Source organism: Macaca fascicularis, chromosome X (assembly GCF_037993035.2).
Source record: "Macaca fascicularis isolate 582-1 chromosome X, T2T-MFA8v1.1".
In the NCBI taxonomy this organism is placed as follows: domain Eukaryota; kingdom Metazoa; phylum Chordata; class Mammalia; order Primates; family Cercopithecidae; genus Macaca; species Macaca fascicularis.
Window position 1 is genome coordinate 94048881 of NC_088395.1, and position 18980 is coordinate 94067860.

At 35.9% G+C, this 18980-nt stretch overlaps 1 protein-coding gene across 1 annotated transcript; it reads right to left on the reverse strand.

Annotated features, from left to right (window-relative positions):
* Nucleotides 1-18210: 18210 nt before the first annotated feature.
* LOC135969314 (non-histone chromosomal protein HMG-17) lies at nt 18211-18674 on the reverse strand. Its single transcript, XM_065538717.1, has one exon. The coding sequence runs from the start codon at nt 18568-18570 to the stop codon at nt 18298-18300; it is 273 nt and encodes a 90-aa protein (XP_065394789.1). The 5' UTR covers nt 18571-18674; the 3' UTR covers nt 18211-18297.
* Between the last annotated feature and the right edge of the window lie 306 nt (nt 18675-18980).

Sequence of the window (18980 nt, forward strand, 5' to 3'; positions counted from 1 at the left end):
GAGCTTTATGGCCCCACCCATCATTCGAGAAACCCGAGTACTCTTCGTTGCCAATGTAGGGCAAGATTATATCCTCCTCCTACTACTGTAGCTGGTGCTCTTTTAAAAGTGCCACCTCCTGTTAGGAAGCCAGCCAACTCAGGCCATTACAGCAACCCCTGACAGAATAACACTGCTCCCAGGAAGGAGAAAACAACAGCTAATATCACTGCCTGCAACACCCTGGCTAACCAGAGGTCCAGAGTCTGCCCATGTGACAACTTAACTGCTAGCATAACCAGCATTTGAGAAAGCCAGCACACTAAACCTATCTAAAACCAAGGATTCTCACAGTCTCCATCACTCCCGTCATCACCACCAGAGCAGGTGCTGTTATTGATGACTGGGAGACCTGAAGACTGATCACATCACTGAACTCTTTGCAGACATTCTCCAAAACCAGCCCAGAGCCTGGTAGCCCTGCTGGGTGGCTAGAACCAGAAGAGCAATAACAACCACTGCAGTCTGGCTCTCAGGAAGCCTCATCCCTAGGGGAAGGGGAAGAGGACTACAGCAAGGGATCTAGCACTACAGCAGGCTGGATTCTTTTTTCTAGAAAAAAGAAAAATAGCAGGTTTTGAGTTTCAGATTTTTTCACTGGTGAGTGGTTTCTCATAGCAGAGACACAATTACATGCTGGCTGTAGTAGGAAAAGTCTGCACCTGTACACCAACAGGGAGGCAGCCTCTTTGATCATGAAGAGCCTTGGAGAAAGGATCGTTGGTCCCCCCTCCACTCCGCCACAGACAGAGCTTGGGCTTTCCCCTCAGAAATGCAGCATGGAGACACCTGTAGACAACCTTTCTGAAAAAATTCAAGGTGAGTTCAGCCCCACAGGAGTAGCGCATCTTAGATTCAGGCCTGCATGAGAGGCAGTGTCACAATTCCTCTCTATGTGGAACATCAACATTCCTATAGTTGAAATGAGATGCCGGTCTGATCTCAATCAGACTTAAAGCAACAACAGTAAAAGAAGACAAAGAAGGACATTATATAATTATAAAAGCATTAGTCCAACAAGAAAATATTACAATGCTAAATATGTATGCACCTAACACTCGGAGCTCCCATATTTATAAAACAATTACTACTCGACATAATAAAATAGATAGATGGCAACACAATAATAGTGGGGGACTTCAATACTCCACAGATAGTACTAGACAGATCATCAAGACAGAAAGTCAAGAAGAAACAATGGACTTAAACTATACCCTAGGACAAATGGACTTAAAATGTATTTACAGAACATTCTATGCAACAACTGCAGAATTTACATTCTTTTCATTAGCACACGAACCGTTCTCCAAAACAGACTATATAATTGCTGCAGGATAATTAAGGAATCATAGAGACTGAGGGGTTGAAGAGGAATTATTTAATTACTTAGGTGCACCGACCCAGTCGCATTAATATCCAAAGGACTGAGCCCTGAACAAAGAGTCAAGCTACCTTTTAAGCATTTCGTGTGGTGGGGGGATATCTGTGCAGGGGGAAGTGTATTACAGAAGCGAGAAACAAAGACAGTTATTCAATTAAGACATGCATTACATTATTTCTTACTTTTAAGGAACAACATGTTTTACGACTTGAGATTATCTGTCTAGTGACCTTGCAGCTGCACAGCTAGAGAAACAGAGTCTTCACAATGCCTGGGAAAGGGAGAGATAAGACTCACTAGTCACAGAGAGAAAAACAGGCAGTTAATTTTAAAGGACTCCAGCCCTTTCTCTTCCTCAAGGGAACTGTTTTTTTTTTTTTTTTACATACAACTAAGTTTTTGCTTACACAGTCTTCAATTTCTTTTAATTTCTGTTTCATAATAGGCCACAAAATGAGTCTCAATAAATTGAAGAACATTGAAATAATATCAATTATTCTCTCAGACCACAGTGGAATAAAACTGGAAATTAATTCCAAATGGAACAGTCAAAACTATACAAACATATACAAACTGAACACTCTGCTCTTGAATGATCTTTGCTTTAACAATGAAATCAAGATGGAAATTTTAAAAATCTTTGAACTAAGTGATAATAGTGATGCAACTTATCCAAACTTCTGGGATACAGCAAAAACAATGCTAAGAGAAAAGTTCATCGCATTAAATGCCTACATCAAAAAGTCTGAAAGAGCAAAAATAGACAATCTAATGTCACACCTCAAGGAACTAGAGAAAAATAACAAACAAAACCCAAACCAAGCAGGAAAAAATGACAAAGATCAGAGAACTAAATAAAATTGAAAGAAAACAATACAACTGATAAATGAAACAAAAAGCTGGTTATTTGAAAAGTTAAACAAAATTTATAGACCATTAGTGAGATTAACCAAGAAAGGAAGAGAGAAGATCCAAAAAAGCTTAATTAGAAACAAAATGGGAGTTATTACAACCAACACCACAGAAATACAGAAGATCATTCAAGGTTACTACAAACACTTATACACACAGAAACTAGAAAATCTAGAGGAGCTAGATAAATTCCTGGAAATATTCAATCCTTGTAGATTAAATCAAGAAGAAATACAAAGTCTAACAGACCAATAACAAATAGCAAGACTGAAACACTAACTAAAAAAAGTGCAGGACCAGATGAATTCACAGCTGAATTACATCAGACATTTAAAGAAGAATTGGTACCAGTGCTACCAAAACGCTCTCAAAAAATAAATAAAGAGATAATTCTCCATAAATCATTCAATGAAGCCAGTATCATCCTAATATCAAAACCAGGAAAGAACATAACAACAAAACAAACAAACAAACAAACAAAAACTACAGATCAATATCTCTGATGAGCAATCTCTGATGAAAAAATCCTCAATAAAATACTAGCTAACTTATTCCAACAGCATATCAAAAAGATAATACATCATGATCAAGTGGGTTTTATACTAGAGATGCACGAATGATTTAGCATACATAAGTCAATAAATGTGATACATCATATAAACAGAATTTTTAAAAAATAATGTGATAATCTCAATAGATGTAAAAAAAAAAAAAAAGCATTTGAAAAAATCCAGCATCCCTTTATGATTAAAGCCCCCAGCAAAATAGGCATAGAAGGAACATACCCCAAAATAACAAAAATCATCTGTGACAAACCCACAGCCAACATCATACTGTGTGGGAAAAAGTTGAAAGCATTCCCCCAGAGAACTGAAACAAGAAAAGTATACCAACTTTTACCACTTCTATTCAATATAGTACTGGAAGTACTAGTCACAGCAATCAGACAAGAGAAAGAAATAAAGGGTATCCAAATTGATAACGAGGAAATCAAACTGTAAATGTTCCCTGATAAGATGATTTTGTACCTAGAAAACCCCCAAGACTCATCCAAAAATCTCCTAGATCTGATAAATAAATTTAGTAAAGCTTCAGGATACAATATCATTGTACACAAATCAGTAGCACTGCTGTACACAAACAACTACTAAGCTGAGAATCAAATGAAGAACTCAATTCCTTTTACAACACCTGAAAAAATAAATAAAATGCTTAGGAATATAGTTGAGCAAGGAGGTAAACAATTTCTACAAGGCGAACTACAAAACACTCCTTGAAAAGATGGCACAAACAAATGGAAACACATCCCATGCTCATGGATGGGTGGAATCAGTATTGTGAAAATGACCATATTGTCAAAAGCAAATTACAGATTCAATATAATTCCCATAAAAATACCATCATCATTCTTCACAGAAATAGAAAAAAATTCTAAAATTCTTATGGAACATATAAAGAGCCCACATAGACAAAGCAATACTAAGCTAAAAGAACAAATTTGCAGGCATAACATTACCTGACTTAAAACCATACTACAAGGCTATATTTACTAAAACAGCATGGCACTGGTATAAAAATATTCATATAGACCAGTGTAACATAATAGAAAACCCAGAAATAAAGCCAAATACTGACAGCCAACTGATCTTTAACAAAGCAAACAAACACATAAAATAGAGAAAGGACATCTATTCAACAAATGGTGCTGGGGTAATCGGCAAGCCACATGTACAAGAATGAAACTGGATCCTCATCTCTCACCGTATAGAAAAATCAACTCAAGAAGGATTAAAGACTTAAATCTAATACCAGAAACCGTAAAAATTATAGAAGATAACATCAGAAAGTCTCTTCTAGACATTGGCTTAGGAAAAGAATTAATGACCAGGAACCCGAAAGCAAATGCAACAAAAGCAAAAATAGATGAATAGGACCTAATTAAACTAAAAAGCACATGTACAGCAAAAGAAATAATTGGCAGAGTAAATAGAAAACCCACAGAGTGGGATAAAATATTCTCAAAGTATGCATCCAACAAAGAACTAATATCTACAACCTACAAAGAACTCAAACAAATCAGTAATAAAACAAATCATCTCATTAAAAGCAGTCAAAGGACATATGAATACACAATTCTCAAAAGAGGATATACAAATGGCTAACAAACATAAAAAATGCTCAACATCGGTAATTATCAGAAAACTGCTAATTAAAACTACAATGAGATATCACCTTACTCCTGCAAAAGTGGTCATAATTAAATAAATAAAAAATAATAGATGTTGACGTGGATGCAGTGAAAAGGGAACACTTTTACACTGCTAGTGGGAATGTAAACTAATAGAACCACTATGGAAAACACTATCCAGGTTCCTTAAACGACTAAAAGTAGAAATACCATTGAATCCAGCAATCACACTACTGGGTATCTACCCAAAGGAAAAGAAGTAATTATATGAAAAAGACACTTGCACATGCATGTTTACAGCAGCACAATTTACAATTTCAAAAATGTGTAACCAACCTAAATGCCCATCAACCAATGAGTAGATGAAGAAAATGTGGTATATACACACCATGGAATACTGCTCAACCATAAAAAGGAATAAAATAATGGCATTTCCTGCAACCTCAGTGGAGTTGGAGACCATTATTCTCAGTGAAGTAACTCAAGAATGGAAAACCGAATATCATATATTCTCCCTTATAAGTGGGAATTAAGCTATAAAGATGCAAAGGCATAGAAATAATGTAATGGACCTTGAGGACTCAGGGCAGAGGGTGGGGTTGGGGTGAGGGATAAAAGATTACACACTGGGTACAGTGTACATTTCTCAGGTGATGTGTGCACCAAAATCACAGAAATCAACAGTAAAGAACTTAACCATGTAACTAAAAACCACTTGTTCCCTGAAAACTATTGAAATAAAACACAATTTAAATAAATAAATAGAAACCAAGGAGATATAACACAACAAAGACAAAATAATATCTCATTGGCTGACCTGCAAAGAGATGAAGACATATGAACTGCATGAAAAAATAATTTAAAATAATTTTTTAAGAAAAAAATGATGAAATTTCAGAAAACACAGAGAAACAATTCAAGAAAATCAGGGTAACAAAAATTTAGTAGATTTAAATGATTTACGAATCAAAAGAAATTCTGTAGCTTAACAATATAATAAATAAAACAAAAAATTCAATAGTCAGCATCAAAAGCAGAATTGATCAACCAGAAATAAGTGAGCTGAAAGACAGGTTATTTGACAAGATATAGTCAGAAGATATTTAAAAAGAAGAAGAAATTCTATGGAATTTATGGGATATCATCAAAAGAGAAAATAATTATTTTATGGAATTTTAAGAAAGAGAGAGATAAATGGGTAAAAAGCATATTATAAGAAATAATGGCAGAAACTTTCCAAATCTAGAGAATAATATAAATATCCAAATATATCAAGGAGGTCAAAAGTCTTCAGAAATATTTAATCTAAGTAAGAGAACACCAAGATATGTTATCGAAATGGCAAAAATCAAGGACAATGAGAGAGTCCTGAAAGCAGCAGAAGTAAAGCAAATTACATAAAGGGGATGAGAACATTTGAGAGTTACTCTCATCAATATTGAAATGTGCAGTACTCAATTACTAGCTATATTCAACTTGTCGTACAGTAGATCTCAAAGAAATCAAGTTCATTCCTTATATAATGGGGAGGCTTTGTATACTTTGATTATTGTCTCCTCATTGCTCCCTCATCCCCATTCTACTCTCTACTTCTATAAAGTCAGTTGTTTTAAATTCCACATGTAAGTGAGAATATGTGGTATTTGTTGTCCTGTGTTTGGATTTTGTGAGGTTGAATGGTATCCCATTGTGTGTATATATAACATTTTCTTTTATCCATTCATCTATTGTCTGGCAGGATTTTCTTCTTTTTTAAGGCTGGATAATATTCCACTGTGTGTATATACCAATTTTTGTTATTTTTTTCATTCACTGCTGAACACTTACATTCTTCCTGTATCTTGGCTACTGTTGTGAATAATGCTGCCAAAATTAGAGTGCAGATATTTCTTCAGCATACTGATTTCAAATCCTTTGGATATAGACTGAGTAGCTGAATTGCTGGATCATTGATCAGGTCTGTTTTTAAGTTTTTGAAGAACATCTATACACTTTGCCATAATGGTTGTAATAATTTACATTCACACCAACAGTGTATGGCAGTTCCCTTTTCTCCACATCCTTGTCAACTCTTCTATTTTGTTTTTTTAATAATAGCTTTCCTAATAGGTGTGAGATTATATCACATTGTGGTTTTAATTTGCATATCTTTTAGATTTTAGTATATTTTAATATGCCTATTGGCTATTTGTATGCCTTCTTTTGAGAAATGTCTATTCAGGTCATTTGCCTTATTATTATTATTTTTTTTTTTTTTGAGACAGAGTCTCACCCTGTCACCCAGGTTGGAGTTCAGAGGCATCATCTCAGTTCATTGCAGCCTCAGGATCCCAGGCTCAGGTGATCCACCTCACCTCACCTCTCAACTCAATCCCAGTCTCTCAAGTAGCTGGGATTACAGGTGCATGTCACCATTCTCGGTTGATTTTTTTTATTTTAATTTTGTAGATGAGTTTTGACATATTGTTCAGGCTGCTCTTGAGCTCCTCGGTTCAAATGATCTACCTGCCTTGGCCTCCCAAAGTGCTAGGATTGCAGGTGTGAGCCATTGCACCTGGTTCAGTTGCTCATTCTTAATCCATTTGTTTCCTTGATATTGAGTTGTGCGAGTTCTTTATTTATTTGGTTAGTAGCCCCTTATCACAGGTGTGTTTGCAGAATATGTCCTCCCATTCTGTAGGGTATATTTTTACTCAGTTAATTGTTTCCTTTGCTGTGCAGGAACTTTACAGTTTGTTGTAATCTCATTTGCTCAAGCTCCTGGATTCAAACAATCCTCACACCTTGACCTCCCAAAGTGTTGGGATATCAGGCATGAGCCTACTGTGTCTGGCCAACGATCTAAAACCATAAAAATTCTGGATGATAACCTGGAAAAACCCTTCTGGACATGTTCCTAGACAAAGAATTCATGACTAAGACCCCAAAAGCAAACACAACTAAAACAAAAATAACTAAATGAGACCTAATGAAACTAAAAAGCAAATGAAATACAGCAAAAGAAATAATCATCAGAGAAAATAACACACACAATGGGAGAAAATATTTGCAAACTATGCCTCCAAGGACTAATATCCAGAATCTAAAATGAACTCAAACAAATTAGCAAGAAAAAGTGAGCAAATAACATGAATAGACATTTCTCGAAAGAATATACACAGATGGTCAATAAACATGAAAAAATTATGCTAGATTTCATTAATCATCAGGGAAATGCAAATTAAAATTTTAATGAGATATATACTTACCCCAACCAGAATGCCCATTATTATTTTTTGTTAAACTTTTGCTTTAAGTTCCAGAGTACATGTGCAGGATGTGTAGGTTTTTTACATAGGTAAACATGTGCTATGGCGATTTGCTGCACAGATCAACCCATCATCTAGACATTAAGCCCAGCATCCATTAGGTATTCTTCCTGATGCTCTGCCTTTCCCCCACCACCCAACAGGTCTCAGTGTATGTTGTTCCCTCCATGTGTCTATGTGTTCTCATTTTTCAGCTCTGACTTATAAGTAAGAACATGTGTTGTTTGGTTTTCTGTTCCTGTGTTACTTTGCTAAAGATAATGACTTCAAGCTCCATGCATGTCCCTGCAAAGGACACGATCTCATTCCTTTTTATAGCTGCATAGTATTCCATGGTGTATATGTACCACATTTTCTTTATCCAGTCTATCATTGATTGGCATTTAGGTTGATTCCATGTCTTTGCTATTGTCAATAGTGCTGCAATGAAAATATCCATGCATATACATTTATAATAGAATGATTTACATTCCTTGGGTATATACCCAGTAATGGGATTACTGGATCAAATGGTATTTCTGCCTCTAGATCTTTGAAGAATCACCACACTGTCTTCCACAGGGATTGAACTAAATTTACAGTCCTTCCAACAGTGGAAAACTGTTCCTTTTTCTCTGCAATCTCGCCAGCATCTGTTGTTTCTGGACTTTGTAATAATCACCACAGAATGGCATTATGATGAAGTCAAGAAAAAATTGATGTTGACATGAATGCAGTGAAAATGGAGTGCTTATACACTCCTGGTGGCAATGTTAACTAGTACAATCTCTATGGAATACAGTAGGGAGATTTCTGAAAGAACTAAAAGTAGGTCCACCATTTGGTATAGCAATCACACTACTAAGCATCTACTTAAAGGAAAGAAGTCAATATATCAAAAAGACACCAGCACATATATGCTTATTGCAGCACAATTAAAACTTGCAAAGATATGAAACCAACCTAAGTGCCCAATACCCATTGAGTATATAAAAAAGAGTAAAATGATGTTTGTCTTTATATGTGAAGTGTGTTTCTAGTACAAAACAGATTAATGGGTCTTGCTTTTTAATCCATTCAGTCACTCTTTGTCCTTTGATGGGAGAGCTTGGTTATTACTGATAAGTAAATACTTACTCTTGCCATTTTGTTTTTTTGTTTTCTGGTTATTTTGTGATCTTTCCTATTTTCTTTCATCTCTCTCTGTCTTCCATTAATGAAGGTAAATTTCTCTTTTGATATTACTCAGTTTCTTGCTTTTTACTTTTTATTCCTCCCTTGTATGTTTTTTAGTTTGAAGTTACCATGAGATTTGCAAATAATATCTTATATAACCCATTATTTTCACCTGACAACAGCTTAGCACTGTTCCCATACACAAACAAACAAGGAAAACAAAACAAACACTCTACCACTCCACTTAATTTTATTCCTCTGCTTTTTAACTTTTACTTATATTCGTATCTCATTGTACTGTCTATGTCTTGAAAATGTTTAGCTATTAGTCTTGACTAGTTCATCATTTAGTCTTTCTACTTAGGAAAAGAATAGTTAATACATCACAGTTACAGTATTATAATTGTCTGCATTTTTCCCTGTACTTACTATTACTAGTGAGTTGGTTTTTTTTTAACCTTCCGGTGGTTACTTATTGCTCATTACAGTCCTTTTAGTTCTGAATAAAATATTCCCTTTAGCATTTCTTCTATGCCATATCTGCTCATAAAATCCCTCAGCTTTTGTTTATTTCAGAAAGTCTTTATTTCTCATTCATGTTTGAAGGATATTTCTCCTGGTTATACTATTAGATGAAAAAGGGTTTTTTTTTTTTTTTTTTTTTTTTTTTTCAGTACTTTAAATATGTTATGCTACTGTCTCCTGGCCTGTAAGGTTTCCACTGAAAAGTCTGCTGCCAGACACATTGGAGCTCCATTGTATCTTATAAGATTCTTTTTTCTTGCTGCTTTTAGAATTTTTTTCTTTTCCTTGACCTTTGAGTGTTTGATTATTAAATTCCTTGAGGTAGCTTTCTTTGGGTTAAATCCACTTGGTGTTGTATAACCTTCCTGTACTTAGATACTAACATATTTATCTAGGTTTGGAAAGTTATCTGTTATTATCCCTTTGAACAAACTTTCTAGTGTAATCTCTCTCTACTTCATCTTTATGGCCAATGACTCTTAGATTTGTCCTTTTGAGAATATTTTCAAGATCCTGTAGGTGTGTTTCATTGATTTATATTCTGTTTTTCTTTTATCTGCCCTGTGTATTTTCAAACAGCCTTTCTTCAAGCTCACTAATTATTCAGCTTGATCAATTCTACTATTAAAAGACTCTGGAGGACTTCCAAGCAAAATGCTGGAATACAAAGTTTCATTGATTTTGCCCCCAACAAGGACACCAAGTTAACAACTATTTACACAGAAAAAAAACACATATTCATCAGAACCAAAAATCATATAAGGACTCATAGTACCCAAGTTTAACTATATTGCTGAAAAAGGTACTGAAGAGTTAAAAAAAAAAAAAAAAGCCTTGAACCACAGATGTTTCCAATTCCCCACCCCAGCAACTGCAGGATGGTGCAGAGAGCTTCTCTGGGCACTGGGAGAGGGAAAGAAAAGTAATTGTAAGGCATTGAACTCACTGCTATCCTGTTAGAGCACAAAAGAAAACCGAACCAAACACACCTGGTGCCCACCAACAGAGAGAGCATTTAAACCAGTCGTAGCCAAGGGGGAATTGCTGATTCCAGTAGTCCAAACTTGAGCACCCACAAACCTCTCCACCAATGGCCAAAGTGCTCTAGGTCTCTAAGTAAACTTGAAAGACAGTATAGATCATAAGAACTGCAACTTATAGGAGAGTCCAAGGATGGAACTAGACTCAGAGACAGTGGACTTGAGGGGCATGCAACATACTAAGACAACAGCTATGGCAGCCAAGGGAGTGTTGGCATCACCCTTTCCCTAACCCCAGGCTGCACATTTCCCAGCTCCAAAGGACATCCCTTTCTTCCTCTTGAGGACAGGAAAGAGTGGGCGGGACTTTGTCTTGCATCTTGAATACCACCTCAGCCACAATAGGATGGGGCATTAGTCAGAGTAGTGAGGCTCTTGTTCCAGAAACTAGCTCCCAGAGAACACTTCTATACATACGCTGGGACACGAGGTAATATGCTGCCTTGAAGGAAAGGACTCAGTCCTGCCAGTCTTCATTACCTGCTAACTGAATGATCCCTAAATAACCAGCAGCACTATCCAGATACTACACCTTGGGCCTTGGTGAGCCTCTGAGACCTGTTGGCTTCAGATGAGACTCAGCGCACTATCAGCTGTGGTGCATATAGGGCGAAACTCCTTTTGCTTAAGAAAAGCAGATGAAAAAGTAAGGGGGTCTTTATCTCACACCTTAGGCACCAACACCACTACAGGGGTGTAGACCACCAAATGTGCTCGTGGGGTCCTTGAAACCAGGAGGTGATTCTTGAATGGCTTTCCTGAACATGCCCTTGGCCAGAGGGGAGTCCAATGCCCTGAAGGTTGAGTCCCAGGGCAGGCAGCATTCACCATTCACCACAGGCTGACTTAAGAGCCCTTGGGCCTTAAGGGAACATTGGGTGGTAGTCTGGCAGTACTCTTTATGGTGTGAGATGGCAGTGGCTACCAGGCAATACTTCTCTGCCTTTGTAAAAGGGAGGGATAAGAGGGAAAAAATTGTCTTGTGGTTTGAGTGCCAGCTCAGCTGCAATGCAGTAGAATACCAGGAAGACTTTTAAGATACTTTAATCTAGTCCCTGACTCCTAGACCACACTTCTGGACCCAAATTGCACCCAGTGGACCTTCGCATCCTGATGGAAAGGACACAGGCTTGGCTGGCCTTGCCACCTGCTGATGATACAGCCCTGGGGCCTTGAACAAGCATAGGCTGTAGCCAGGGAGTGGTTATGGCAGGCCTCGAGCAAGATGTAGAACTGTGTTGGATTCATGCCTGATCCAGCAGTCATAGTAGTGGTGGTCACAAGGGTGTTTGTGTCACTTGACTCCCAGCTTTCAGTGGTTCAGAACAGAGAGAAACAGACTCCATATGTTTTGGAAAAAGTAAGGGAAGAGAACAAGTCTCTGCCTGGTAATTCAGAGAATTCTCCTGAATCTTGTGCAAGACTATCAAGGTGATACCTCTATGAGTCTGCAAGAACCACAGCGTTACTGGGTTTGGAGTGACCCTTAACAGAGAAACAGCTAAGGTCAAAATACCCAAGTCCTTTCAAATGTCGGGAAAGCTTTCCCAAGCAAGACAGCTACAAATAATCCCAGACAATGAAGACAACAATAAATACATAACTCTTCAATGCCCAAACACCAAAGAACATCTATTAGCATCAACACCATCCAGGAAAACATGACCTCATGAAATGAACTAAATAAAGCATCAGAAATCAATCTTGGAGAAACACAGATATGTAATCTTTCATACAGAAAATTCAAAATGGTTGTGCTTTGAAAACTCAAAAAAAAAAAAAAATCAAGGTAGCACAGAAAAGGCATTCAGAATTCTATCAGATAGATTTAACAAAGGTATTCAAATAATTAAAAAGAATCAAGCAGAAATTCCAGAGCTAAATAACACAATTGCCTACTGAATAATGCATCAGAGTATTTAAGGAGCAGAATGGATCAAGCGGAAGAAAGAATCAGTGCACTCGAAAACAAGTTATTTGAAAATATACAGTAAGAGGAGACAAAAGAAAAACAAGCATACCTACAGGATCTAGAAAATAGCCTCAGAAAGATAAATGTAAGAGTTGTTGGCCACAAATAAAAGGTAGAGAAAGAGATACAGGTAGAAATTATATTCAAAGGAATAACAGAATTTGCCAAACCTAGACAAATCTATCAATATCCAAGTACAAGGATATGGAACATAAAGAAGACTACTGTGAGGCATTTAATAACCAAAATGCCAAAGGTCAAGGATAAAAAAGGATCCTAAAAGCAGGAAGAGAGAAGAAACAAATAACATACCGTAGAGCTCCAATGTGTCTGGCAGGGAACTTTTCTTTTTTTAAAATTTATTTATTATACTTAAAGTTCTGGGATACATGTGCAGAAAGTGCAGGTTTGTTATGTAGGTATATATGTGCCATGGTGGTTTGCTGCACCCATCAACCCATCATCTAGGTTTTAAGCCCTGAATGAATTAGGTATTTATCCTAATGCTTGCCCCCAACCCTTGACCCCAACCCCTTGCCCTCAACCCCTTGCCCCCAACCCCCTGACAGGCCCCAGTGTGTGATGTTCCCCTCCCTGTGTCCATGTGTTATTGTTCAACTTCCACTTATGAGTGAGAACATGCAGTGTTTGGTTTTCTATTCCTGTGACAGTTTGCTCAGAATGATGGTTTCCAGCTTCATTCATGTCCCTGCAAAGGACATGAACTCATTCTTTTTTATGGCTGCATAGTATTCCACGGTGTATATGTGCCACCTTTTTCTTTATCCAGTCTATCATTGATGGGCATTTGGGTCGGTTCCAAGTCTTTGCTATTGTGAATAGTGCTGCAATAAACATAGGTGTTCATCTGTCTTTATAGTAGAATGACTTCTAATCCTTTGGGTATATACCCAGTAATGGGATTGCTGGTTCAAATGGTGTTTCTGGTTCTAGATCCTTGAGAAATCACTGTCTTCCACAATAGTTGAACTAATTTACACTCCAACCAACAGTGTAAAAGCATTCCTATTTCTCCACATCCTCTCCAGTATCTGTTGTTTTGGCAGACTTTTCAATGGAAATCTTACAGACCAGGAGAGAGTGACATGAAATATTTTAAGTGCTGAAGGAAAAAAATGATACCCTAAAATAGTATATTTTTGGAAAATATTTTTCAAACCTGAAGGAGAAATAAAGACTTTCCCAGAAAAAAAAAAAATGCTGAGGGATTTTATCAATACCAGATCCATCCTATGAGAAATCATAAGGCGGGTATATCAATCAGGAATCAAAAAAATATTAATGTGTAATAAAAAACTAACATGAAAGTACAAAACTTAATGGTAATAGTAAGTAGACAGAAAAACAAAGAATATTATAACACTATAATTGTGATATGTAAACTATTGTTATCTTAAGTAGAAAGACTAAACAAAAAGCCATAAAAATAATAACTACAACAATTTTTCAAGACATAGTGCAATAATACGTAAATAGAAACAACCAAAAGTTAAAAATGGGGATGAAGTTAAGGTGAATTTTCATTAGTTTTCATTTTTCCTGTTTGTTATGAAAATAATGTTAAGTTTTTATCCGGTTAAAATAATGTGTTATAAGACACTATTTGCAAGCCTCTTGGTAACCTCAAACCAAGAAACATACAATGGATACACAAAAAATAAAAAACAAAAAACTGAAGCATATCACCAGAGAAAATCATCTTTGCTACAGGAAGAAAGGAATAAAGGAAAGAGAAAGAGAAGACCACAAAACAACCAGAAAACAAATAACAAAGTGACAGGAGTAAGTTCTGGCTTATCAATAATAACACTGACCATAAATAGACTAAACTGTCCAGTCAAAAGACACAGAGTGTCTGAATGGATTAGAAAACAAAACCCAATGATCTGTTGCTTACAAGAGTCACACCTCACCTATAAAGACACACATAGACATAAAATAAAGTGATGGCAAAAGGTATTCTATGCCAATGAAAGCAAATAAACAAAAAAGTAAGAGTCACTATATTTATATCAGAGAAAACAGATTTCAAGATAAAAACTACGAGGCACAAAGAGGGTCACTATATAATGATAAAGGGCTCATTTCAGCAAAGGGATATAACAATTGTAAATATATATACCTCCAATAAAGGAGCATCTAGACATATATAAAAATATTATTAGAGCTAAAGATAGTTATAATTTCAATACAGTAATACCTGCAGACTTCAACACCACATTTTCAGCACTGGACAGATTTTCCAGACAGAAAATCAACAGAAACATCAGACTTAATGTGCACTATAGACAAAATGTATCTAAATGATATTTACAGAAAATTTCATCCAGGAGCTGTAGAATACACATTATTTTCCTCAGTATATGGATAATTCTAAAAAAAAGTAGGCCATATGTTAGGTCACTAAAAAAATCTTAAAACATTCTAAAAAACCACAATACTAAACAGCTTCTCTGGACTAAATTTAATGAATGGACTAAAACTAGAAATTAATAACAAGAGAAAATTTGGAAGCAATATGTCCCTAAATGATCAGTGGGTTAATGGAGAAATTAAGAAGGAAATTGCAAATTTCTTGAAACAAATGATAATGATAACATAACATTACAAAATCTATGAGATACAGCAAAAGCAGTACTCAGAGCTTTATAAGTTTATAGCTGTAAGTGCCTATATCAAAAAGAGGAAAAACTTCAAATAAACAATCTAATAATGCATCTTAAATAACTAGAAGAGCAAGAGCAAACCAAACCCAAAATTAGTAGAAGAAAAGATATAATAAAGATCAGAACAGAAATAAAATTGAAATTAAAAAATTTACAAAATATCCATGAAACGAAAAGTTGATTTTCTGAAAAGTTAAAAAATTATTGACAAACCTGTAGCCAGACTAACTAACAAAAAAGGAGAGATGATCTAAGTAAATAAAATCAGAGATGAAAAAGAAGACATTACAACTGATACTGCAGAAATTCAAAAGATTATTCATGGCTACTATGAGCAATTATATGCCAGTAAATTTGAAAATCAAGAAGAAATAGGTGAATTCCTAAATACATACAGCCTACCAAGATTGAACCAGGAAGAAATCCAAAACCTGAAGACACCAATCAAAAGTAACAATATCAATGCCATAATAGAACATATTTCAAAAATAAAATAAAATAAAACAAAAGCCCTAAACCTGAAGGCTTCACTGCTGAATTATACCAAACATTTATAGAAAAAAAAAAATTCCAATCCTATTCACACTATTCAGAAATATATAGGAGGAGAAAATAATTCCAAACTCATTCTAAAAGGCCAATATTACCCTGATACGAAAACCAAAGACACATCAAAAAAAGAAAACTGCAGACCAATGATTTTTATGAAAATTGATGCAAAATTTCTCAACAGAATGCTAACAAATCAGATTCAACAATATATTAGAAAGGTCATTAATCAAAACCAAATGAGATTTATACCTAGGATGTAAGGATGGTTCAACATATGCAAATCAATCAATGTGATATGTTATATCAATATAATAATAGATAAAACCATATGACCATTTCAATTTATGCTGAAAAATTGTTTCATAAAATTCAACATTCCTTCATGATAAAAACGCTGAAACAACCAGGTATATAAGGAACATACCACAACATAATAAAAGCCATACATGACAGACCCATAGTTAGTGTCATACTGAATGGGAAAAAACTGCAAGTTTTTCTCTACAATCTGAAACTCAACAAGGATACTGACTGTCACCACTGTTTTTCCATATAGTACTGGAAGTTCTAGCTAAAGCAATCAGACAAGAGAAGATATAAAGGCATCCAAATTGGAAAGGAAGAGGTCAAATTATCCTTGTTTGCTAACTATATGATCTTCTACTTGGAAAAACCCTAAAGACTCCACAATAAAACTATTAGAACTGATAAACAAATTCAGTAAAGTTGCATAATACAAAATCAACATACAAAAATTAAAAGCACATCTATGTGTCAGCAATGAGAAATGTGAAAAATAAATTTAAAAATTAATTGTATTTACAACAACCACACATAAAATTAAATACTTCAGAATTAGCTTAACCAAACAAGTGAAACATCTCTATAAGAAAAACTACAAATCACTGAAGGAAATTGAAGAGGACACCAAAAATGTAAAAATATTTCATGTTTATGGATTGGAAGAATCAATATTGTTAGAATTTCTATGTTACCAAAATCTATCCACAGATTCAATGCAATTCCTATCAAAATATCAGTGACATTCTTTACAGAAATAGAATAAACAGTACGAAAATTTGTATGGAATAACAAAAGTTCTAGAGTAGCTGAAGCTATCCTAAGCATAAAATACAAAACTAGATGGATTCACATTACCTAGCCTCAAATTATACTACAGAGCTATAGTAACCGAAATGGCATGGTACCTGGCATAGAAACAGACAAAAAAGACTAATAGAAAGGAATAGATAACTGAGAAGGTAATCCACAAAACTACAGTGAACTCATTTTGGACAAAGGTGACAATAACATACACTGGGGAAAAGACAGTCTCTTCAATAAATTGTGCTGGGAAAGCTTAATAGCCATATGCAAATGAATGAAACTAGACCTTTGTCTCTTGCCATTGGATTGTTTATAATTCAAATGACAAATGCTTGTGGGGATGGATATATCATTCTCTATGACATGCTTATTTCACATTGCATGCGTTTATCAAAACATCTCATGTACCTTATAAATGTACTATGTACCCCCAAAAATTATTTTAATTTTTTAACAAATTAAAAAAGCCTCTGATGCATTCTTCAGTCTGCCAATTAAATTTTTCAGCTCTAGAATTTCTGCTTGATTCTCTTAATTATTTCAATCTTTTTTTTAAACTTATCTGATAGAATTCTGAATTCTTTTTTTTTTTTTTTTTTTTTTTTTTTCCAAGCCAAACTGTATCCAGCTTTATTAAAGATACTTTCCATAAACAATCATGGTATTTCAGGCAGGACATGGGCAGACAATCGTTAACAGTATACAACAACTTTCAAACTCCCTTCTTCAATGGACTACCAAAAATCAGAAAGCCACTATAAAACCCAATGAAGTCTTCATCTGATGCTCTGAACAGGGAAAGTTTAGAGTGAGGGTTGACATTTCACATTTAGCATGTTGTTTAACAACTTTTCACAAGCCGACCCTGACTTTCAGGAAGTGAAATGAAAATGGCAGAATTTATCTGAAGATCCACAATCTAGAAATGGAACCAATGCTGTTTTGACAGGTGCCATCTCAGTGGCATCACTGGAAAGTCCAGATTGCCTGACACACTGGTAACCAATGACTACGGGTCAGGTCCCAACAGATGTCTGGGCTTAAGGGAGTTAAGTCTATGCTGAAAGATGGAAAGGAAGAAGAGGACATAAAAACAAATTTGTTTTTCCATACCACAAGGCTTTTGTGCCAAGGTGGCCATGTGTGTCAAAGTCAGGGACTCCCTCCTCCTGGGAACCAAGAGGAAGTCTCTCAAAACTAGAAGGGAAAGGTGTTTTCCCCACATTAATCCAGCTTTGGAGACATTCTATTAGTGACATATGCCCCTTCCCCCAAAAACAACAATGAAGTGTTCTGTGTGCTAACAACATAGCTTTAAAAAAAAAAAAAAAAAGTAAAACAAAATTCTGCATTTTTATAAAACTTGATAAAAAATAGTATTTCAAACTGTACAGTCACCAGAAGTACACAGTTATCAAAAATGCACACACTTCACTTGGCATCTCCAGCACCTTCAGCTTTCTGTGCCTGGTCTGTTTTGGCATCTCCGTTTTCTGCAGGGTTATTCCCCTCCTTGCCAGCATCAGCTTTTCCCTTTTTCCCTTTGGGTACCTTCTCTCCCTTCTTTGCAGGGGCCTTTTTAGGCTTGGGCTCTGGCTTTGGAGGAGCAGGTTTAGCAGACAACCTCGCGGATCTTCTCTGTGGTTCGTCCTTCACCTTGGCTTTATCTCCTTTAGCATCCCCTTCAGCCTTTCTCTTGGGCATGGTGGCGACGGCGGCGGGACGTAGGTGCTGGACGCGGGATGCAGCGCGCGCGGGCTTTGGTCGGTCCGGGGGTCGTTCTCGCCTCTTCCTCTTCACACTGCTCCAGAATTCTGAATTCTTTTACTATGTTATCTTCAAATTCTTTGGGTTTCCTCAACACAGCTATTTTGAATTCTCTGTCTGAAAGGTCATATATCTCTGTTTCTCCAGGATTAGTCCCTGGTGGCTTATTTATTTCATTTTGTGAGGTCGTGTTTTCCTGGATGGTGTTGGTGCTACTAGAGGTTCTTCAGTGTCTGGGCATTAAAAAATTAGATATTTATTGTAGTCTTCACTGTTTAAGGCTTGTTTATAACTGTCCTTATTGTAAAGGCTTTCCAGATATTTGAAAATACTTACATGTTGTGATC

Bases quoted from the DNA above. Each gene is read 5' to 3' on its own strand.
- LOC135969314 (XM_065538717.1), bottom strand. From the start codon at position 18,570: ATGCCCAAGAGAAAGGCTGAAGGGGATGCTAAAGGAGATAAAGCCAAG.